This window comes from Dromiciops gliroides, chromosome X (assembly GCF_019393635.1).
Source record: "Dromiciops gliroides isolate mDroGli1 chromosome X, mDroGli1.pri, whole genome shotgun sequence".
NCBI lineage: Eukaryota > Metazoa > Chordata > Mammalia > Microbiotheria > Microbiotheriidae > Dromiciops > Dromiciops gliroides.
Genome location: NC_057867.1, coordinates 10,301,428 through 10,325,999, shown reverse-complemented (window position 1 = coordinate 10,325,999; position 24,572 = coordinate 10,301,428). Strand labels below are relative to the sequence as shown.

General features: G+C 40.0%; 1 protein-coding gene across 1 annotated transcript in view; it reads right to left on the bottom strand.

The window, feature by feature from the left end:
- Positions 1-11,368: 11,368 nt before the first annotated feature.
- Positions 11,369-24,572, bottom strand: part of DOCK11 (dedicator of cytokinesis 11) — a 193,657-nt gene continuing 180,453 nt past the window's right edge. The window contains exons 46-53 of the mRNA XM_043974522.1: positions 24,119-24,241; positions 23,460-23,573; positions 22,401-22,547; positions 19,183-19,393; positions 18,681-18,871; positions 17,648-17,748; positions 15,145-15,283; positions 11,369-11,515 (exon numbers count right to left, since the gene is read on the bottom strand). Of these exons, the coding sequence (XP_043830457.1) occupies positions 11,393-11,515; positions 15,145-15,283; positions 17,648-17,748; positions 18,681-18,871; positions 19,183-19,393; positions 22,401-22,547; positions 23,460-23,573; positions 24,119-24,241 (1,149 nt within the window). The 3' untranslated portion in view covers positions 11,369-11,392. The remainder of the gene's footprint in view (positions 11,516-15,144; positions 15,284-17,647; positions 17,749-18,680; positions 18,872-19,182; positions 19,394-22,400; positions 22,548-23,459; positions 23,574-24,118; positions 24,242-24,572) is intronic.

Below are 24,572 nucleotides of genomic sequence, written 5' to 3'. Positions count from 1 at the left end.
AAGAAAGAAGCAATGCCATTCACCAAATTTACATGGAGGTGACTCAGTTTATTTATTTTATTTTTTATTTTTGAAGGGAAATGAGGGTTAAGTGACTTGACCAGGGTCATACAGCTAGTGTCAAGTATCTGAGGCCAGATTTGAACTCAGGTCCTTCTGAATCCAGGGCTGGTGCTTTATCCATTGTGCCACCTGGCTGCCCCCAAAGTGACTCAGTTTTTCTTTCTTTCTTTCATGAGGCAATTGGGGTTAAGTGACTTGCCCAGGGTCACACAGATAGTAAGTGTCAAGTGTCTGAGGTCGGATTTGAACTCAGGTCCTCCTGAATCCAGGGCTGGTGCTCTATCCACTGCGCCACCTAGCTGCCCCAAGGTGACTCAGTTTAAAAGACACACTTAAGTGTAATGTGGGCCAAAGGTGGGCAAAAGTCATGAAGGGGTTTCGATATATAATAACTCTTTTTTTTTGTTTTTAATTTACAACACTATAGCATCATATACAGTATACATATAGGAAATGAATTTACATAATGTGAAAAACCAAATCTTGTAAATGGTGAAAAATAAAGAAAAAATAATTTTCAAAAAGTTATTAAAACATCATGACTTTTGGTGCACACTGTACTTCTATTGTTTGTAGTTTGGGTAAAAATTTGGGTTACTGCATACAAAGAAACTTGATGCTATTTAGTATTGATGATCATCATTGGTTTGTCCCTTTGTGTCATACTGTTTATGTTTGCTGAGTTTTTTTGGTAATATGTAATCTCCCCTCTCAAAATTAGTCCACTATGAGCCCTCTAAGTAGTTTGGTCTGTAGCCTGACTTATTTTACCTATGGAATCTATTTAACAAGGCTTGTCTCCTTAGGGGATAGCATCATCATTGTTCTTATGCTTTGTATTAACTGTTGTAGTAAAGTATGTAAGAAGATGCTTCCCAGTGGTCTTTTGTTGATAGTGAGCATGAGCAAAATTAAAATATTGTAAATTTGGTTTATGGATCAAAGAGAATTGTATGAATTAAACTGACTCCATTTTGATACTTGTTTGATTTTCTTTTAAATTCTACCTATTTGCTAATCATGGGAATTGTGACATCCTGTTTCATATCCAGGGAAGTCTACCTGCTCACTCTCTCCTCCCAACTCCTGAAACTCACTCATCCCCCTCCTAACTCAGAAAGTCCCTAATCTTTCCTTCATTTATAAATCAGGTTGCCTAATCTCATATCATGGTTTATATCCTGTTAATTGTTATCTTTTAATGCATAAAAATCTGTCTTCTCCTGTATTTGGGGTCCAGTGCCAAGTTGAGGGGACCTAGTTCTGATTTGTTATGAATTTGGTATGCATTGCTTACTAAATTTATATGTTTGAAAGCTCTAATAATATTTGTTTCCTCAAGTTATTTCATATTTCACCCATCGCATCTGTCAATCTTAGCTCTGATTTCTAAGCAATGTGGTGTAATCCTGTAATATTTGAATTAACCTACCTTTGTAGTTAAAGACCTTGCTCTTGGTACTTGCAAAATTTGTTATCCGCATTGCCATTCTGGAAATTACTATATGTTTGGGAATTTAAAGTGTGTCATTTTCCTCTCTTTGCTATCCAGAATAAATCAATTAATACTTTTTGTCACTTTTAACAGCCCTTGAGCAATTTTCTTATAATCACTACAGGATAGTATTCAGGTTTTTAAATTTATCATGTTTTTCTGGGAGACCTATGATCCTTATATTATCTTTGAATATCCTGTCTTATGGGTCATTTGCTTTAGCTTGTATAGAACTCATGTGTTTCATGTGTTCTTTCAAAGTTGTTGTCTTGTACTTCTCTTCTGCCAGATTTGGTTCTAGACCTGCATTTTTGAGTTCCATATCTGTGATTTTTTATAAGCATCTACTATTTTTAGCCTCATCTGTGGTACATTTTAAGTTGTCTACTCTGCTGTTTGTCTTATGTATTTCTCCTTTGAGAGCTCTGATTTCCTATCTAATTTCCATCATAATATCTTTTAAAAGTTTTATTTATTTTTTAAAAACATTTTGGTCTTTCTTGTTTTATGATCTCTAAAGAATCCTTGAGTTTATTTTCTTGCTTTTTCCCTTGAGGTTTTTGGTTCCTTTTGTATTGAAGTATCATACTTATTCATTGTGCTGTACTCTTTTAATTTTTTTCTCATTTTTCCATCCTGTCTTTATAAGTCTCACTGTTGATTTCTATGGCATCTTAGCTGTCACCTAACCACTTTTTCTTTCAGCTTTCTTTTTTGTATTCCCAGATAGTTAATTTTTTTCTTTTCTTTTTTTTTTGGCAGGGCAATGAGGGTTAAGTGACTTGCTCAGGGTCACACAGCTATTAAGTGTCAAGTGTCTGAGGCTGGATTTGAACTCAGGTCCTCCTGAATCTAGGGCTGGTGCTTTATCCACTGCACTACCTAGCTGCCCCCGACCAAAGGCTCTTTATCCCTGGACTCCAGTCCAATCAACATTTAGTAAGCATCTACAGTTTTAAGCACTGCTGGGAATACAGTAAATAAAAAGAAAGCCCCTGCCCTCAATGAGCTTACAACCAAATGGAGGAAATAGCATACAGAAGGAGGCTAGAAAGTGGATGGGGAAGGGAATGGTATACCAGGGCGTACCCAGTGTGGGGAGCATCTTGTTCTGTAGAGTTCAAATGAGGCATGGCATCAGATGCAAAATGAAGTGATCGAAGTCAGGTTCTGCCCTCTATAAAGGAAGGCATTGGGAGGAGTTGGGTATTTTGCCCTCCTGCTCTCCAAACAGAGGGGAGAGGAGGCTGAGAGAGGTGGTGTCAATCAAGGTTTGAGTTAGCAGCTGGTGGAGAGATTAGAAGTGATGTGCTTGTCCTGGGAGGGGCATCTTGTTCCCTGGAGTTGAAACCAGGGAGAACAGCAGGTAAAAAGTTAGGGAGCCTGGTTGGATCCTTGCCATGTAAGTGGTCTGAATGCTGCTAGATTTGTAGTCCCCTTTCCCTCAGGCAGTTACATCTACTTTCTGTCATGTAGCTGGACAGGATCAATGTTTTATGACCCTTTATGTTGTGTAGAATGTTAGAGTCTGAGTTATTGCTGTTTAGGTATAGAGAGTCTGAAAGACAAACCTTGCAGATTGTTTAGGTAGGCCTGGAAGGAGGTGGTGGGTAAGGCTAATGGGAACTTTCCATATCTTATTCTTAGGATGACTTAAAAATTCTGGTTTTCTATTGTCATGTGACAATATTAAGGCAACTACAAGAATTGTATATACATTGGCTAGATGCATACATGAAGAGGTATGTAAATGAAGACTTTTTGTAACTCAAGATTGACTAACATAGCCCCACGACATTGAGTGAAAACTGGCTTAAAGAAACAGAAAACTGTTTCTTATGGTTTGGATTCACCTTACTAGGATGGTAGCATGGTGTTAGCACTGATTTATAAACTTTTTTTGCTAGCCTTAGGAAAGAAATTCTAGAATAGTCAGCTCTCTTAGATACTGGAAATCCAAGCTTTAGATATATAGAGCTGATCTATATAGATCTGTATAGATTTGGTGTTTCATAGAATGGATTGACATTGTCACATCACCAGCTCAGTTCTCTAGAGAAAAGGAACAGCCTCACATGCTACATGAAGAGACCTGCATAAGCATTTGGATCAGACATGTACAGGGTATACTAAAATATACACTAAGGGAACAATTGACTTGGATATTAGGTCAAGTCAATAATGATTCAGTAATCTAAAATGTGCTGATATTTGTCTAATATTGAGTACAAGCTTCCTCAAGTACAGGTCTCTTTTAAGAGGCTTATTCTAGTTTCATAAAGGTAACATGAGTATACATATAAATGTATCTATACATATCAGGATAAGCATATACTTTGCTAATATTTATGTAGCACACACTGAGCACCTGCTGGTAGTTGATTTAGAAGCATTTGCGATGGGCACTAGATAGGCCTTTGAATAAAAGGTATCTTCCTTCTTGCTGATCCACATCTGCTGGAAGGTAGAAAGAGAAGCCAGCAGAGAGTCACCGATCCAGACACAGTACTTACATCCAGGGGAAGCATTGATTTTCATTTTCATTGTGCTAGTCTCCAGAACTGTGATTTCTTTTTTCGTTATGTCAGCAATAAACTGACACTATCATTTTTGGCAGATAATATGATGGTTTATTTAGTGAACCCTAGAGATTCAACTGAAAAATTAATTGAAACAATGAACAACTTCAGCAGAGTTGTAGGATATAAAATAAATCCATACAAATCATCTGCATTCTGTATATTGCCAACAAAATTCAGCAGAAAGAGATAGAAAAATTCCACTTAAAATAGGTACGGACAGTATAAAGTACTTGGGAGTCTACTTGCCGAGACATACACAGAAACTATAGGAACACAATTGTAGGACACTCTTCATACAAATAAAGAGATCTTAATAATTAGAGAAATATTAATTGCTCACAGACAGGCTGTGCCAATATAATAAAAATGACATTACTACATAATAAAATTATTTATTCATTGCCATACCAAACTACCATAGAGCTAAAAAGAAATCCATCTGGAGGAACAAAATGTCAAGAATATCAAGGGAATCAATAAAAAAATGATAAAGAAGGGGATCTAACAATACCAGATCTTCAACTATACTGCAAAGCTGTAATCATCAAAACAATGTGGCATTGGATAAGAAATAGAGAGGTTAATCTGTGAAACAGATTAGGTACATAATATAAGCAATGAGTACAGTAAGCTAGTGTTTGATAAATCCAAAGATCCTAGCTATTGGGTCAAAAACTCACTATTCAATAAAAATTGTTGGAAAAACCGGAAAGTAGTCTGAAAGAAACTAGGTATAGAGAAAAATCTCAAACTGTATACCAGGATAAGCTCAAAATTCAGATTATGCAAAATTTAGATATACAGGGTGACATCATAAACATAGTAGTGGAGATGGAAGAAAATTCCTGTCAGATCTGTGGTTAGGTGAAGAGTCCATGACTAAACAAGAAATAGAAATGTTAATGGGGCAGATGATTTTAATGACATAAAATTAAAAAAGGTTTTGCACAAACACCAAATGTAACTAAAATTAGAAGGAAAGCAGGAAACTGGGAAGAAAAATTTACAGCAAATTTCTCTAATAAAGGTGTCATTTCTAAGATATATAGGGAACTGAGTCAAATTTACAAGAAAAAAAGAAATTCTCCAGTTGATAAGATATGAGTATGCAGTTTTTAGAGGAAGAAATAAGAGCTATTAATAGCCGTCTGAAAAAATGTTCTAAATTACTAATATTTAGAGAAATGCAAATTAAACAACTTGAAGGTACCATTTCATACCCATCAGATTGATTAAGATGACAGAAAAGGAAAATGACGAATGCTGGAGGAGTTGTAGGAAAGTAGGGACATAAATACACTCTTGGTTGAATTGTGAACTAATTCAACCATTTTGGAAAGCAGTATTTAAAACTACTCCTCAAAAGCTATTAAACTGTGCATATCCTTTGATTCAACAATGATGTCACTAGGTCTACATCCCAAAGAAATCAGAGAGAGGAAAAGGACCCATATGTACAAAAAATTTATAGCAGCTCTTTTTGTGGTGGCAAATAACTGGAAACTGAGAGGATATCCATCAACTGGGGAATAACTGAACAAGTTATGGTATATGAATATGATGGAATACTATTGTACTGTAATGATGAAGGGGATGGTTTCAGAAAAACCTGGAGAGACTTACATGAACTGATGCCAAATGAAGTGAGCAGAACCAGAAAAGTTTATGTAGTAACAAAAATATTATAAAGATAACCAACTCTGAAAGACTTAACCCTGATGAACACAATGACCTACCACAGTTCCAGAGGGCTCATGATGAGACATACTGTCCACCTCCAAAGAAAGAACTGATGGACTCACAGAGTGTAGACTGAAGCATTTTTTCCTCTTTCTTTTTCTTGCCTTTTTTGTGGGGGTGGTGGTTGGAAAGTGGCTAATGCTGAAATTTATTTTGCATGACTTCATATTTGTAATGGATGATATATTTTTTGCCTTCTCAATGGGGCAGGGACAAATGGAGGAGGGAGAAAACTTGGAACTGAAAATAAAATAAAATTGAATTAAGCAAACAAATGTAAATTGGAGAAGCACTGTGGTATAGTCAGTACAGAGCCAGTTTCAGAGTCTGAAAAATTAGGGTTCAAGTTCCACATCAGACATATATTGGCTGTGACCCTAGGAAAGTCACTCAAACTCTCATTGCCCCAGGCAGTTCTATACCTAAAAGAGAAGGTGCTCTCTTCATTGGTAGAGGGAGTTTCATGCTTTAGTGAAATCTCAGATCTTGTCTAAAATACAAACTGAATCTGTAACACCATTTCTGACTTACCTCTAGAAGAGTACCCCAGAGTTCTTTCCTTGATCTATTTTTTGGTAATTGCTTAGATTAAGAAACAGAGGGACATACTTATCAAATTTGCAGGTAACATGAAACTGGGAAGGGAGGGATAACCAGCATGTTGGAAGACATGATCCAAAAGAGAACTTGTAAAGCTAGAACATGTGGGGGTGAATCTAAGGTGGAGATAGTTTAATAGGGGAAAATATCATGTATCACACTAGGGTTCAAAAATGACTTTCATGAGTACAGACTAAGGGAGGCATGGCTATCCAGAAATTCATGTGTGAAAGATCTAGAGGTTTCTGTATATTTGCAAGCTTAATATTCATCAACAGTGTGACATAGCGAGGGGTTGGGAGCAGGCTAATGAGCTCTTAGCCTTCCTTGAGAGCCATGCTATCCATTACTAGAAAGGTGATCATACCATTGTCCACTACCCTGGTCAGAGTCCATCTAGAATATTGTGTTAAGTTTGGGGAAATACATCTTAAGAAGGGCATTTGATGAGCTGGAGTGCATTCCTAGAAACTCAGTCAGGATGGCAAGTGGATTGGAGATCATACCATGGGAAGAGTCATTGAAAACTAGCTGTTTATCCTGTAAAGGAAAGGGGTTCGATTTGTTCTGCCTGGCCCTGGAGGGCAGGAATAGGAGCAGTGGGTGGACATTACAGAGGTTTAGGTTTGGGAAAGGAAAGGAAAAACTTCCTAGAAATTAGAAGTATCTCAAAGTGGACTGGGTTGCCTTGGGGTCATGGGCTATAGATTTTGAGTTAGAAGGGACCTCAGAAAGCAACCTGGGGAGGTAGAGTGGGTTAGCCTTCATTGACAACACTAAAGCAGAGGCTTTAGCTAGCTTGAGCCATGGGCTTCATTAGATGTCTTCTGAGGGGCCTTCCAAGACTGAGTCCTACCTCTGCTCCTTAGTGCTTTGGCCTTGGGAAGATCATTTCCACTCTCTGGACTGTAGTTTCCTCATTTATAAAAAAAGAGAGGATTGGAATACATGAACTCTGGAGTCTCTTCCTGCCAAGACCAAAATCTAGGACAATTTCATAGTCGTGAAGTATGGGAGTCACTTCCAGGAGCAAGTTTCTTAGGTTCTTCATCATCTGTAAAAGAAGTCTAACGAGGAATGTGTTGGAGCTGCTGATCCTTCAATTTTCTTTTTCTTTTTTTTGGTGAGGCAATTGTGGTTAAGTGACTTGCTCAGGGTAGCACAGCTAGTAAATGTCAAGTGTCTGAGTCAGGATTTGAACTCAGGTCCTCCTGACTCCAGGGCCAGTACTCCATCCACTGCGCTACCTAACTGCCCCGTCCTCCAATTTTCAGTATGAACTTTTACACCTCAGAAGTCAGCAAAGGCCACAAATCAGGGCTTGATTTACTGTTTTGTTGATTTGTCTAGGCTCAAGTGACAGAGAATAAAAGATGAAAGTGTCATCCCTGGCATTTGTTACTTCAGTAAAAATGACCACATAGATGACCAAAAAGGGGTTGTAAATAAAGAATCTTAGAGCTGGGTTAGGAGTCTCCTTTGTAACATCTCTGACCTGCCTATATCCATTGCTGCTGGCATATCATGAATGTCTTCTCTTATGCTGAATATACATTATAGAAATTGTGTTAATTATGGGGCTTTCAAAGGCAATATTCCATGACAATAGCCTCTACTTACATGTTCAGTGAATCTAATAACACGATTTCATTTCTGTACAAAGACAAAATCAAAACAGTTCCTGTCTTCAAGGAACTTACATTCTACTAGAGGACCACAAATTGTTTATGATTAGTAAATGCACAGTGATAGGGGTGAGGGATGGGGGTAGGAAGGAGATACTAACAACTGGGGGGATCATTAAAGGTCCCTTTAAGGAGGTGACACTGTAGTTGAGCCTTGAAGGAAGCTATGAGTTGTAAGAAGCAAAATTATATAGGGGAAGTATCCCAGTCATAGGAGACAGCCTGTGCAGAGCATAGAGTTATCATGTATGGGGACTAGTGAGTAGAGGGGGGAATAATATGTAAACCTAGAAAAGCAAACTGAAGATTACAAAGGACTTGAAATGCCAGCAGAGAAATTTGTTAAAAACATAGAGACAATGAGGAGCTACTGCAGCTTCTTGGACAAAAAAGTGACTTGGGTAGGCCGTTTTGCTTTCAAAGCCCTTTGGAACTTGGTCCCTGTGTATGTTTCTAGTCTTCTTATACCTTACTCCCCAACATGGGACACTGGCCTGGTCCACTTTTACTCCTTGAACATGACACTCTTTCTCTAAACTCCCAGCCTCTTCATGCCTGGAATGCTCTCCCTCCTCATCTCCACCTCCCGGTTTCCATGGCCTCCTTCAAGTCTCAGCTAAAGCCTCACCCTCTGAAATAAGCCTTTTGGCAGTTCCATTAATTGTATTGCCTTCCCTCTGAGCTTATCTCCACCTTATCCTATCCACATATCTTGTTTGTACATTGTTTGTTTGTATGTTCTCTCCCCCATTGGACCGTGAGCTAGTTTGTTGCCTTTCTTTTAACTCCAACAATATGTGCCTAGCAACTAGATACTTAATAAATTGTGGCTGTGTGGAGGATGTGCTGGAGAGAGGGGATGTGGGATATAGACAAAATAATTAATTAGGAGGCTGTTGCAATAGTCTAGGTGAGAGATGATGAGGGTCTAGACTGGGTGGTTATGGTATGAGTTGGGAGAAGTGGACAGATGTAGAGATGTTGAAGTTCTTCTTTATAGTCAACTCAAATCTTCCACCTTTAATTGCTATCTTTTGGTCTTCTACTCTCAGGAATTACACAGAATTCATATATTTCCTCTTGTAGATGATAGCACTTTAATAAAGACAGTTGTAACCCTGGCTTCCACCCAAATATAGTGGGAAAAGGGCAGTTCTGTGTTGTATGTTATAGGTAGAGGGAGATTTGATTTCTAATTGGGAAAGAGAAAACTGAGAGATGGAGTTGGTGGCAAATCTTTCTTGGAGAGAGATGTGGTTCCAGAGACTCTTCGGGAGAGACACACAGAGAAAAAAGATGTGGGAATCTGAAGACACGTAGAGGGAAGCTGGCTTCTCAATATGTCCCTGATTTCCAGCTTGCCTCCCCAGCGACATGGGGGACAGAATTTCTGTCTGGAAATTTCAGTCTGTCTCTGGAGAGACTGGCCCTCTCTCTTGCTTTGAGCTAAGATGTTATCTTGTTCCTAGCAGACTTTATTCACTCTTGTGTATTTTCTGGTATTTTAATCTGCAAAACTTCTCTAATTTTGTTGCTGTTTTGCTTGGACAAGTGGGTTTACTTGCTATTCATGATATTGTCGTGGTCTTTTGTGTAATCAGCAATTGGTGGTGGGGAGTGATAAGCTTGGGGATACCCTTCTCTTTAAGTGGCTAGAAAAGTGACTTTTGTTCTAAATCTCTAAAATTGTCTCCTTAGATTGGAACAGAAATGTTTTAGGGGAAAGACATAATTCCATCCCAATATTGCTCTGGGTTCTAGGCAAGAGAAGGAGCCTCCACAGCCCTTCTGCTCCCATTCAGGTAGAAATTGTAGTCTCTCTTGGAGAGGGCTGTGCCAGATTCCATAGATATCTATCCATGCCCACCCATAAGCCACATCCATATAATTAGACAACTCATGCACATAAATCTCTCATATGAACACATCTGTTACTTAGTGATCATGTCTATCCTATTTTCTCTTCTCTTGATTAATCATCTCTAATTAGTGTTCCTTCCGTCATGCTTTGAGACCCCTTACTAACCCAGTCAGTCTTCTCTAGACACATTTCAGCTTGACAGTGTTCCTTTTAAAGTATAGCACCCAGAACTCAACAAAGTATTTCTGATGGTGTCTGACCAAGGCAAAGGACAGCAACTCTATCATCTCTTTCATTCTTTTCTTAATGGAGCCTAAAGTACCATTAGCTTCAAGGGTAGCCTTCTCACACTGCTGGCTCACATTGAACTGCAAGCCACTGAGCCTTCTTCATCCTCTATTTTTGTTTGAACTAAAGTACAGAACTTTCATCATGCCCTATGGATACTTGATAGAAGTTATAAGAAAAGTGCGTAAGAATAATAACAATCCAGTGAGATAATATTTATAAATACATGCTAACTTAGTAGGGCCTCTACAAATGCTTATTTCCTTCCCCAAATTGGTAATCACAGCCTATTTTAGGTTCAGGCTCTGTCACAGGCTGTAAATGCTGAGAAATGGTCAGGCCAGCTTTGGGGCCATCCCCAGCCCGTCAAGCCCAAGAGGCTGGGGACAAATTCTGGATTCTAGTTATGGAGAGATTGCATCTAGAACTCTTTCCATGGGTGTGAAAGGCACAGCTCTAGTGTGCAGAGCAACTTCAAGAACTGAAGGCCTGTTATCTTCTACACCCATACCTCAGCCCTGGAACCGTCATTCTGCAGGCTCCTGGTTAATGGGAAGCCTGTTGGTTCTACTAGTCTAAGTGCGCCTCAAAGACAAGTATACAAATAGCTGCCCATTTTGAACTGTTTTCTTTCTTATATTTGTTTAAATAAAATCATATGAACCCTTTCCCCAAGGACTACTGTGACAATGGAAGATGCAAAGTAATATTTTCTTTACTTCCAATTACAAATGTTTTGCCTTTTATTATATCCCATTGTACAACTTTACATAGTACCATTACAATTTTGAGTCATAATTAAGCAAACTGAATTAATTTGTTGGAGCTCTGCTTTTCTAGTACACAGGTTTAACTAAAAAAAAAAATACAAAACAAGCACAGTGGCGCATTATCCAGGCACTTCCACATTTCTTAAATATTGCAAATAAGTAAGCACCCTGTTTAAGAGCTTGACAGTGTTGGCTGTTGGTGGTAATAAGAAATACTCCATGGATATGAATCCTTCCATCTCACATCTGCACAGTTCCAAAAATGCCCGGGAAAGGGCAGTCTGGGGCAATGTGACATCTGTCATTCCTCATACTTCTGCTGTATATCTTGGGGAACCATACCCTCCGTCTCCTGATGTCCCACTGATTGCACAGAATACATGTAATGTATTGTTCATCCAGGGGGAATGCATTGGGTCTTCTTGAAACATCTAAAACATAAGAGAGCCATGAGTTAGGCATGATGCAATGCAGCCATTGTGGGAAAAGAATGTGAATGGGAAATAGCAGGTACAGTTTCAACTCATCACTGACAGCTGGGTAAAATGACAAGGCAGAAAGAACAATGTGTAACATTACCCACTTGAGTCCTCACAGCTGGGTTGCAAAGGCAGCATAGCAAAAAAAGTAAAAAAAATGGTTATTTATTATGAAAATGTGATTAGTTTTCTTAACTAGTTAGGTTAGATTCAATAGAAAGTTGCTGGTATAAGGTGGGAATACCACAGTCTCTCAAATGCTTTAAGCAAAAACTCTGAACAGTAGTCTCTGATTAAGGCTTAAACTTTACTTGCTTATGCAAGACATTCTAGACAATAGATGCAGTATTGTACTGAAAGAATTGATGGATGTGCTGGAAAATCGGGCTTGCTTTGTCTAAGGAAGGGTTGAATGTTCATAAAATATAGATGTGAAATACTTTTGAGCTTTCAAGGGCCAGTGAAGACAGAGGCCTAAGTGCATAATTTTTGACAACTCATTATGTTTCACAAGCTAACTATTATCAAATAATACAGGAACCTATTATTGGCAACAAAACCCTCTTTTATAAATGCGGAATATTCTAAACCTGCAGGCATCTAGGAAGCAAACGCAACATGGGTTTCTTTGCTTTGAGGAAATGAGGTACACAGATTCCCCCCATTTTATTCATTAGTCACCAGCTTGTGTTTTAGGTCTACCTTCTAATTCTCAGTATGCCCTGAACACCTGGTTCTAGTTTAGTTTTGAAATTTCAGTATGACATTGGGTAGCTGGCTGACCTGAGGATCAAGTGGCCCCTCCCCTGAATCTTCTTGGTGTGGTCCTGCCAATTAACACAATTGGTGGTTCCTCTAAAAAGTATGACTTGAAGTTATTTGCTGTATTTATAAATATATTTTTCTTACATCTTGGCAGTGGTCTTGTGAGGCTCAAATGAGATAATGGAATAGAAAACATGTTGCAAACCTTAAAGTGCTGCAATAGTGCAATACAGGAGTGCTCTGGGAAATATATGCCCCTGCATTTTGAAGTTCATTCTTCATTATTAACACTTCCTTAAGTCTAGGACAGTTGATGAAACAACAAATTAAGCCCTGGTTTGTAGGCTGGCCTTTTTCTGAGGTGTAAATGTTCTCACTGAAAATTTGGCTCTTGCAAGCCGGTTAGAGCTGCTTCTAGCACACCCCTGAATTTTAGGGTGACCATTTTTTTCCTTTGGGATGCATTTGCAACCTTCTAATGGGGCCATGTGGCATAATGGAAAGAAAGCTAGCCTGGGAGTGTCACCTGCATGGGGGAACCTTCAAGTCATTTCACTTTTATGGGCTTCAGTTTTCTCATATGTAAAATGAGAAAGTTGAATTCAACAAGAATGGATAGAACATTGAACTAGGAGGCAGGAAGATCTAAATTTGAATCCTATTTCACACACTTACTAGCTGTTTGACCCTAAGCAAGTCATTCTCTCAATCTCAGATTCCTCATCCAGAGTTGAAATAAGAAATGTAAGGTGCTTTGTAAGCTGTAAAGCACTGTATAAATGCTAGTTATTGTGTATATACATTCACATGCCATTTTATATAGAAATACAACATCTATATACACAATATGTAAATATCATATTCTATATTACATATACATACTGTCTATAAGTAGATAGAGAAACCTGTATGTCCACACAGTGACAAGAGGATCACGAGTACAAAACACTCTAAACTCTGATATCCTGGGTTGGTTTTTAACCTAAAATATTCTGTAGCCAAAATATTCATCCCAGTAACCAACTGGAGCTACCATGTGTTGTGGGAAGGAGTTGACAATGGTAGAGAGGGGGAAAGGGGCAAGAGATTTGCAAAAAAAAATCATTGTTTAGAGAAAAACAAACCACACACAAGAACTGCTTGTTTTAAACCCTATCTTTCTTGATCCTGTAATAATTGAGCACACTGAGTAATTTGCTTTCACTTTGAATAATTATGGGTTAAAGAGTAGGTCAGCAGCTGTAGGCAAATTGCTATTCATACTTGGCCATGCCTTAAAGACAATATTTCACATGTATGTGATCACTACTATTTCTGTCGTTTGATCTGCTTTTCTTGTCATTAAAAAAGGATTTTACCTTAAAATAGCTATTCCACAGAAACCTCCCCAAGTGACTTTTTTGATGGGAGATTTGGAAAACCAAGGGGCTGGCCTGGTTTTTTCCCTTCCCTTTCCAGCTCACTTCGACTCACCAGGCCTAGTTGTCGTGTCTGAAGCTGTACAGAATAACTAACCCATCTTCCACATGACAGCTGTGGGGATTTTGGAGCAGGCATAATATGTCCCCACCTAAGTTTCTCTTTTCTTCAGGCTAAGCACCCTCAGTTCCTTCACTGCTCTTTCTACGACAGTTTTTAACCCCTTTGTCACACTGTTGACTCATTCTTTGCAAGTAACTAATACCTTGAAATCTTTTATACATAAGCTACTCTAAAGCTACAAAGTATTTGCTTTTTACATTTTACTTTTGGAAACTTAGTCTAATATTTATAGATTTTTTGCTATTAAATGACATCTTGGTATATTTAGCTCATTAGCAGTAGACTCCATCAATTATATGCATATCTGTGTGTGTGTGTAAATTTCTCTCACTTTACTTTTGTCTTCACCCGAATACCATTCACTCTACTTCATCCTCTCAGGTTAAATTATAGATCTTCCTGACACATAGCATCATTGCGCTGTCCCATTCTTACTAAGCTAGTCCTTTATTCAGATATAAGCAAAGGAGGCCCTTAAAAATGCTCGGTAACTTGACTTGGGCCGAGGCCAAGGTGGCCAGTTTAGCTCAAAGTGTAGAGAGTTAAGAGATAGGAAATAGAGGCGCCTATTATAGATGACCTTACCAAGAGTTTAGCTAGAAAAGGGAAAAGATATAGTAGATGATAGTTAATGGAGATGGACAGATCAAATGGGTTTTTAAGAGGCAACATGGGCATATCTGCAGGTAGTAGGGAAGCAGCCTAGAATGGGGGGGGGGCAATGTACTGGAGAAGATGGGGTGGACTAGGATCGAATGCAAATAAGAAGGATTAGCCTTGGCAAAGAGACGAGGGTGAAAGAGTAGATATGAAGAAGAGGGAGATCTCAATGGATGGCCTCCATTTGTTCAGTGAAAGACGGGTCAGAACTGTGCTTTAGGAAGGTTACTTTGGTGCTGAGGTGGAGGGAGAGTAGTTGAGATGAGACAGCTCTCACAAGATCCAGGTGGTAGCAGTCTGAGTACAGAACAAGGGATGGATTACGAGATGCAATGGAGATAAAATGAATGAATTTACAAGAATTAGAAAGTTCATGAAAGGCTCTTCCCCAAGCTGAGAGTCTATTGGTTAAGATTTATCACCTAGCATTGTCCAGTGACATTTTGGCAAATCAAGGAATTTGGAGAAGGTTAATAACTTATACTTGCTTTACGTCCTAGCATTCGACCGACAGTTTGAAGTGGTAGAACAAAGGAAATGCCAACTTTCAAATATAGACCGTTTGCAGAGTAATGTCCATGGAACCAGTATAGTCTGGGTACCATGATACTTGCCTGCTCGTGGATAATGTCAGATAATTCCTTGACCATGTCTCGGAAGTTTGACTTTAGTCCTTCGTGATACTCAATTTGATCTTCTTTAATAAGTCGTTCATTGAGTTCAAGAGCAATGCTGCAGGCTTGTATGAATTTCCTGTGGATGAATATGAACAGAGCAGATCTTATTGATCCCTAGCTTTTTTTCATGATGGAGGACAGTCTTAGGGTCACAAAGACTTGAATTCAGGTTCTGCCTCTGACTGGCTGTGTGACTCTACGATAGTCATTTAACCTTTCATTATACCTAGTCAACTCTGAGGCAGCAAGTAGCAAAACAGTTGCTTAATCAGCATAGGGAGAAGTTTCCTGTCAGTCTTTCAGCCAGCAATCATTATGTGCCAGCAACTGTGCTAACTAACCTGTAGGTATCTATGCCAGTGAAATCACAGGTCTGGCTCCAAAAGTTTCTGTGACAGTTTGATACGCATTGCAATTGTGACCTGCTTAGTAGAAAGACCAAGGGTCTTGATTTTCCTCTGGTGTTTTTTCTTACACTTGGAATGCTCACCCCATACCTGCTTTTCTTTGTGAAAATCTGGCCCTAAATTCATATCCACCAGGAGATGTCCAAGATGATTTCCCCATCTCTATTGGCATATATTCCTGCTTGATGCTTTTTCCTTCATGTACTCGGCACTAGGAAGTACTCAAAAATGTAAGCTAGACTTTGCCTCTAAGAGTCTACCCCCCACCCCCAATCTGGGGGAAAGTTGTACAAAATAATACAAAATAACAACGAGCTCTCCCAAGGCATAGTTTCAAATGGGAAGTTTAGACCACAGGAGGGTGTAACCAAGGGAGGGTGTGCAAGGACATGAAGGAATGTTTTTTTTTTTTTTTGTGGGGGGGGAGTAAGGAGATGATTCTGGTTGTAGTGGAAAGTTGGTATAATCAAAAAGGGGGAGATCAAGCTGGAGAAAATTTAGAATGACAGATCAAGGAGTCTGGATTGTCTTATTCTTTTTTTTTTTTTTTGCAGAGCAGTTGGGGTTAAGTGACTTGCCCAGGGTCACACAGCTAGTAAGTGATAAGTGTCTGAGGTCAGATTTGAACTCAGGTCCTTCTGAATCCAGGGCCAGTACTCTATCCACTGCACCACCTAGCTGCCTCGATTGTCTTATTCTTTAGGCAATAAGGATGTGGTGCAAAGGGTGTTAAGTGCTTACATTTATATCCCATTTTAAGGTTTGCAAAGTGATTTCCAAGTGTTATCTTACCTGAACCTCACAACAACCTATGGATTAGGTGGTATTTTTATACCATTTTACAGATGAGGAAACTGAGACTCCAAGAGGTTAAATGACTTGCCTACAATCACAGAGCTAATAAGTTGTCTGAGACAGCTTTTGAACTTGAGTGTTTTTGACTCCTGAGTCCAGCACTCTTTCCACTCTGCCACCTAGGAAGAGTGGCTGGGGAAGGGGGGTGGACACTGAATTTAACACTCATAGAATTTGAGAGTTGGAAGGGACTTCAGTGGTTACTTAGTTCAACCCATGTAGCAAAGGCAGCCCTCCCATATATAGCACAGCCAACAAGTTGGTGAGGGACCAGGGTGAGCCCTGGTGTATTATTAACCAGACCCCTTGTGTCCAGAATCATGGCAGCTGGTGCACAGGAGGGGCCAGAAAGGCCTCATGGGTATTGTGGCATGTTCCCTATCAGGGCCAAAGGGCCTGGGGTGGCTCTGCCACAGACCTGCATCCATCCATTCCATAACAATGGCTGATACCTGCATCCATGAGCTGGGGCTTCCAAAGATCTAAATGGACCATGGTGTCATCGTGTGGGTACATTTCCTCAATTAATCAAGACATTTTTAGAGTTAGGGGACCCAGAGCAAGCAATGGCTGGAGGCTTTTCAGAAATATTCCCGACTGACTGAGACAACAAAGGAAAAGCAGCCAGGAACGTTAGAATCAGTAACTCTAGAAGAAAAGTATGGCCTCAGTGGCAACTCTTGCTATCATCTACCTTACACATAACACACATAGTGAGAGCAGCTAACATTTCTCTGCCTCTTTAAAGTTTGCGAAGCACTTTGCCTTGAAATGATCAGAACATTTCTAACATAAGCCTGTTCAGCCATATCTCTGGGGCCACCTGCTGCAGGGCCTCTCATTGAACACTAGATGTTGAACAACTTAGAAGGAGGTGAGGGGGCGAAAGGCTGTACTGTACTGCAAGTTGGGGTGCTGGGATGGACAATAGGTACTTTGGCTTATGAAACAGGCTTCCATTTGCTCTGCCTGAAACCCAGAACTGAAAAAATCCTGAGCCACTCCCGAGAAGGCCAGTAACAGTCTGAAGAATGATCGAGACTGTGTGCTTCCCTTACCACAAGAGAGAACTTGGGCACCATGAAGAACCAGAGCCTAATGATCTTTGTTTGTGTTTGGGGGACAATGACTAAGGGAGGGACTAGGGTCTAACACCAAGAAGCTCAAGAGTAACTTACCTGAACATGTCTTTCAATTCATTCACTTTCTTTGTGGGATACTTGCTGGCCTGACTGTCACTTAAGAAAGCCCTGGCATATGCCAAGGGGCCGGCATTTACCTAAAGTTGCACAGGGAGATAAATGACATGAGAGAGTTAAGAGTTTCCAGGCTTCTCCTGAAAAAACGCAGTCTCTGCTTGTTCTCAGACTTTTTGGTCAGAGACCACGACCGCTTTATGCTCTCAAAAACCATTGAGGAAAACACCATTGAGGACCTCCTCCCAAAGAGCTTTTGTTTATGTTGTCTGTATTTACCATATTAGGAATTTAAACACCTTAGTATTATTGCAAAAACTGTTTTGACCTTGAGGACCCCCTGCAAGGGTCTCAGAGATCCCCAGCACACACTAACCCAGTCAGAAATGTTGATAGGTGTGTCTGTGTGCCCCATGAGCTATGATTATAGCTTCATTATAGTTATAGCTGAAATGAGAGTAACTTTAAACTCAAAATCATTTTTGCTTTTCTCCTTTTCAGAAGCAAGAGACTTCGTGACCCTATTTGGGGTTTTCTTTGTAAAGATGCTGGAGTGGTACAAGGAACTGAGGCAAACAGGGTGAAGTGACTTGCCCAAGGTCACCCAGCTAGGAAGTATCTGAGGCCAGATTTGAACTCATGAAGAGGTGAAGTCACACCAGATTCACCAAAGTAAGTACTGGAGGCCTTGCTTTGTCATTTTCCTTGTGGTTCTTGTTTGCCAAAATAAATCTTAGGGAGAGATGACATTCCAATGAATCAGTTAATGATTTCTGGTCTGTAAATTCAGAACTTGGCTCTAGCAATAGGCTTTTGTGGCAACTCCCTCTGATTAGACAACACTATAAAGTGCAGAGAAAGGAATTTACAGTATAATTGCATTAGAATGAAAGACAGCTCTGCCCCCCCCCAGACCATCCCCAGGCTTAAGCATCTTCTATGATCCTTGCCAGCAAAGCTACAGTGAATGCTGGTATAGGGCTCAGCACTCCTAAATAGTTATTGCAGGACATACCTGTACAGAAACACAGCCTTGTAACTTGAGTTGGAGCTGGATCATGTCCACATCAGCAGAAGAACAGAGTTTTTGCAGCTCAGCAGTTTTATCCTTTATTTCATCAGTAGCAACATCGATGGGTTTTAAATTTATTTGTTGTTCATAATTTATAGGGATCCTCTTCTTAACGTATGGGAACGAGTTTGATGCTATCAAAATGCCAAATGAATTTACTGTCTCAGAAATAACTTTTCATAATAGTCGAACAAAACAAAAGAAGGTTCCCTTTCCCCCATGACTTCTCTGGGAGTTGGCGCATTTGAGTAGCAGGACTGGGGGAAGCCTTTTCAGCCATCAGGAATTACGGCAATGTTGGAGTTCAGCAGAGTGCATAGCTAGGTCTCTGCAGGAGAGCCATGGATGGCAGCTGATCTCTTTATGCCAACCAGCTGCCGCTTGTGTGACTCAAAGGGGACTGGACCACTAGGGGAGCCCATGTGGGATGGGGATGGATACTTACTGGTCAGAATGGTCCGCCGTTTGCACTGCTCTTCCACAGAGCCTTGCTTTTTGCCCGATAAAGTGTAAGGAGCCTCAAAAACAAATCTGTTGATGTTATGATTTTTTTCAAACTCCGTCTTCCTTTCAGATAGTTCTTTGTCTTCAAAGTAGGGCTTCACGTAAGTGACTTGGATATGGGCATACTTTGGATCAAGGTCTTTGATGTTTACCTGCAAGACAAACAGTTTTACTCACTCGAGGGGGAAAAGGAGCATCCCCTAGGGATAGATATACTTGCCTGAATCAATCCCACTTCTCCTCTCTACCCCTGTATACTGAATGGGGGACTCGGATGACCCATCCTGGTCTTGCCCCAAAGGCATTATGAAATTCAAATGCTCAGAAACAGGTCAGAAGCCCATGAAAGCCTCAACTCCTTGAGGCATCTGCTGGATCTTTTTTCTTCTTCTTCTTTTTTTTTTTTTTTGCGGGGCCAGGGGGGTTAAGTGACTTGCCCAGGGTCACACAGCTAGTAAGTGTCAAGTGTCTGAGGTTGGATTTGAACTCAGGTCCTCCTGAATCCAGGGCCAGTGTTTTATCCACTGCGCAACCTAGCTGCCCCCCATCTGCTGGATCTTTAGGGCATAGTGGCTTTTCTAAAAATGTGATTCAGTACTCTTGGACCTGCAGCAAAAAGTATTTTATTAACTTCCCCACACTTTCTGTAGGCCCCTGCAAAGACCTGAGTCATTTTCCACTGTCCCTAAGTTTGGGAATATAAGAATTTCATTGCTAGGGCTCCTCTCCTGTGTGATGGCTTTATTTTGATTCAGCTAGGAGGTCATGAGCATCATATCCTGTCTGAAACATTTGGTTTATGCTTTTAAGATGTGACCTGAACTTATTTTAATCCTGACCACAGCATTAAAAAATTGTACAGTATTTTCTTTATGTTCAGTTGTACTTTCAGGTTCACATTTTTCTGTCCCACTCCCTTCCCTCCCCCCCAAAAAATTATGTCATTCCTCCATTGGCCATGTCCATCCCTAAACCTGTCTCCATCTGCACTCTTGAGTACATCACTTCTCTGTTAGGATGTGGATAGCATAAAACAATATTAATGGACACCTCACCAGTTACACATTAATCATACTTGAAGCAATGCTTATGATGTCTTACATTTTTCTCACTTCTAGTTCTAAAATGATGATCGCAGATAGAAACTTATCGTGGCCCTTCAAGGCCTGGAAATTAGCTAGAACCAAATCTGAACCATGGGCCAAGATTGCTGAAAATTGTCAGGACTGTTAAAGGGTGATGGAACTTAGGTGCCATGGTAACTGAAAACCCATGCCAGGCTCTTTCCTGCTCCTGATTGAAAGGAAGAAGGGAAAACTTGGTGACCATGACACACGTTTTGAGAGAGAGATGGAGTTTTGCCAAACCTTGAAGCCCCAGATTGGGGGCTGAGGTGAAAAGAGGAGACTGACTTCCACCGTTCAGAAATAGTTAATTCTATTGTTTTACTCTCGAAGTTTCCTTTCAGATGTTATTCTAGCAGCTTAAATTTAAAGTCAGGGTAAAATAGTTATGGCTTACAGTGGCGGTGTTCCTTGGGGCTTGTCAAAGTGTGTATGGCACCCTCTCCTCCACATTACTCCAGAGGTGATCTCCAAACCCTTCCATCACTGCCTAGAGACCTTGGTAGGGAAACTTACTTCACAAAATCTTTATCTAACTCTGTCCACCTGGAAGAAAGCCCAGCAGCCCTAGGTGAGCAAGGGGGATGGTGGGTGTGGATTAGCCCCATCTGCAAAAATTCTCTTCAGTGGAAGGAGCTGGTGCTTTCTAAGGATGGCTTGCATATATGGCCTGCACATGAGGGAGACTAGGGTATTCGTAGTTTCTGCTTGTTCCATAAATCATTTCTCATTGCAGCTCTTGCTAACAAAGTGCAGGAGCTGCCAGCTCTGCAGTCCCCTTGGTAGGAATGTAGACAACATCTGTGTCCGGTCCATATTTTGGTGGCTGCCCAGACTGTCCTGTCTTAAAAGAATTGAGAGGCTCCTCTGATGGCTCTCTGGGAAGTAGTGAAAACTTCCTTTCCTGGAAGATAGGGCCCTCTGTTCTGCTAGCTATTTTTTGTTGTCATAGGACATCAAACAAAATAATGTTATATCCTTGTACAACAGGTAACTGTCCAAAAATTCAAAACAAAGACATGTTTGACAAATATACCTACAGCCTAAGTTATTAAAGGTTTAAAGTACACAGGGATTTTTATAAAGAGCTTATAATCACATAATTATCCTATAACATAAATGCAAGGTCTCAGGATCTGTGAACATTTCAGGGACAGCTGTGAGGGACTGGGAGCATGGGCTGACACTTGAAATGTAAAATATTGTGAGATTCTTCATTTCTTTATCTTTCTCAACTGTTTATCTTTCCCAGAGCCTAGCACAGTGTTCTTTGTACACAGGAGGTGCTTAATACAGATTTGTTGTTTCATATTGTGTCTTAGAAACTGGCAGTAACCATCTGTAGAAAGATGCTATGAGAATCAAATGATTTGTTTCCCCGCTCCTACCATTTACTCCTATTTAAGTTCAATATTTGGACAAGAAAAAGGAGTTGTCAACACTCAGCAGATTGAAAACATTTTGCTTTCAGTTGATTTAGCGTCTGAGACAAATACAAACATTATTCCAAATAATATTCTTATTACTTGTGGCACAGAAAGCAAAATCAGTCATGCAAGAACTTTTTCTCTTAAAGAAACTGCTACATGTTTACCTTCATATTAATGGAATAAATAGAACAAACTATTTATCAGTGTACTTGAGGACAGGCAAAGTATATAGAGCAAGTCAATATAATGAATTCCTTTTCCCTTTAAACACTCTGTAAATAACCACTGATGAAGGGACTATTACATGCAGTGTACTAGTGGCACACCACCAGAGAATTAAATGTAGACACAATAATAAGCTCACCTTACATTTGGCTAATGCTTTCCACTTTCTTAATGGACTTGCATGGCTGTGATTTCACTAGATCCTGGGAAATAAAGGGTGGAGGGGAGGCTGGAGGTATCTGGAAGGAGAGATAAAGGGCTTGCTGCCCCTCGTCCTACTTACCTCTAGAGTCTTCTGCTACACAACTGAAAGATGAAAATAACCCAGATATATTGGAATGGAATCTAAGTATTACCCTAAAATGCAGAACATAGATTACCTTGTCTGAATCTTGAATTATTTTGACATTGTCTGTACCAAATTTTTCACCATAAAGTTTAATGAGTCTCAAGGAGATCTCGGATAGGCCTGTGAGCTTTGGCTCTTTGTAGATGTATTCCTTTCCATCTTCTTCTTCAAAGAAAGCCTATTGCAAAGTTCAAATATAGAACCACTTAAGAATGGCATGGGCAGACATCGAAACTATTCATTAAAAACACAGTTTTAATTATTTTGGAAACAAAGTAATTAAAAGATATCTAAGATCCCAAAGTTAATATAAAAATAAGAGGCTAAGTAATTATAGCAAAACTCATTTCTGTCCCTCTAAAAGCAACAGCAAGAACCTGCTTCTGGGTAACTGCATTACTATATAAACCTCCCTATGTAGCAGTACTGGTGCTCCACAGGCTAGAGACTTACTTTCCCTGTGTTCTCTCTAGTACTGTAAAACAGGGGCAGATTGGCCATTCCCCTGTTCACTCTCCTGCTTCTCCAGCAATGGGGAAAGGGCTGGTCCGAATTGGGTACTGGTGGTGGTGTTGAGCAGGTAGAGTGAGCAACAGTTAAATCTGAGAGGGAAAGCAAGCCTAGGCAGCAGCCCAGGAAACCAGCCTCAAAGGGCCATGGCCAAACACAAAGGAGCAACAAAGGAAGGGGAACAGCTTTGCTTCTTAGAGTTAACTTCCAACCCCAGCCTCTAAAATAATGTTGTGATGTCATGTTAATAGATGATGTTATATTGTCGCGGAGAAGCAAAGGGGAGAACTCTGGCCAAAAGACCCCGAGCCTCTAGGGGATTTACCCTTTGCACTCCTTTAAAAGCCACATCTACTCCAATTTAAATGTGTACTTTAGTAAGCCTAATAAAGAATGAAACTGAGCAGAAGGAATCCAAATCTGAAATCCTATCCTGGTCTCTTTAAGCACATATGCAGGAATCGGAGCAAGCCTGGAATGGGTCTCTACAAAGGACCTGGAAGGCCCTTTGCTGTTCCAGTAACCCAAGGGCTGAATATCGTAATTTCGTTTCCAGCTGTGCCAACCCCTGCCCACTTACTTGTCCATAAAAGGCCACTCTGAAGAAAGTGCCTAAAAGCCTTTTCCTTGTGTGCATGACCTCCAGAATTTTGGTATATGCACCATGCAGGGTTCGATAAACTTGAGTTAGTTTCTGAAAAGTGGAACACACACATCAGTTTCTATTGCAAAGTGATTTGGATGAGGATACTTCCCCTCTGCCACTATTATTCAGAAGCCCAGGGAGAAATAAATCGGGTATCTACAAGAGAAACCACATCTCTGCCCTCCTGAATTAGGATTGGAAAATATCGCCCTTGATACCCACCACTCTTTAGTGCTGCTTTGACACTCCGCTCGTTTGGTAGAGAGGTGTTTACAAGTACAAACACATCTTTCCTCTGCATAGTCCAGAAATGGTATATACCATTTATATATATATATATATATATATATATATATATATATATATATATATATATATATATATACACATACCATCTCTAAGGTCTTGGTGGCTCCTGTAGCTGAGCCTGCACTTGCCTCACAGCTTCTGGCCTTGACAATTTTCCAATTATTGCAGCCAGATGCACAGACAAATGAAGGTACCAGGCACTTAGTAACTGTTGCTCTACCCCTAAGAGAAGTGCACAGATTCCTACTGTGTACAGTGTTTTGATGATGATTCAAATCCCTTACCTCAAATTCCCGACGTTTCTCGTAAATTGGAATGATCAATTTGGAAATCTCAGAAATTACTTCATAACGTTCTGCTTTCCACAAACCATCTACACACTGCTCTAAGAGCTCCAACAAAACTTCCTGTGATTAACAGAAATATGCCATTAAGAAATGCAAACAACAAAGGAGTTGTGGACCTGTGCTTTCTGAAATATTCAAGTTAATATGATAGTTAGAATTCCATTCACTCTAATGACTTTGAGATATCATACCATCTAAATGAAAATACACCACTATGGTGTTTTCAATGAGAGCACTGCATCTTCCTGGGGACCTGATTTGTCTATGCAAACAGAAAAGCAGTGAGCTTATGATCTGGAAGAAGTTGAGAAGGTCTAGTAGGATGTAAGATCCTTAAGGGCTAGGACTGTTTTTTGTTGGTTTGTTTTGTCTTTGTGTTCCTAGGAAGAGC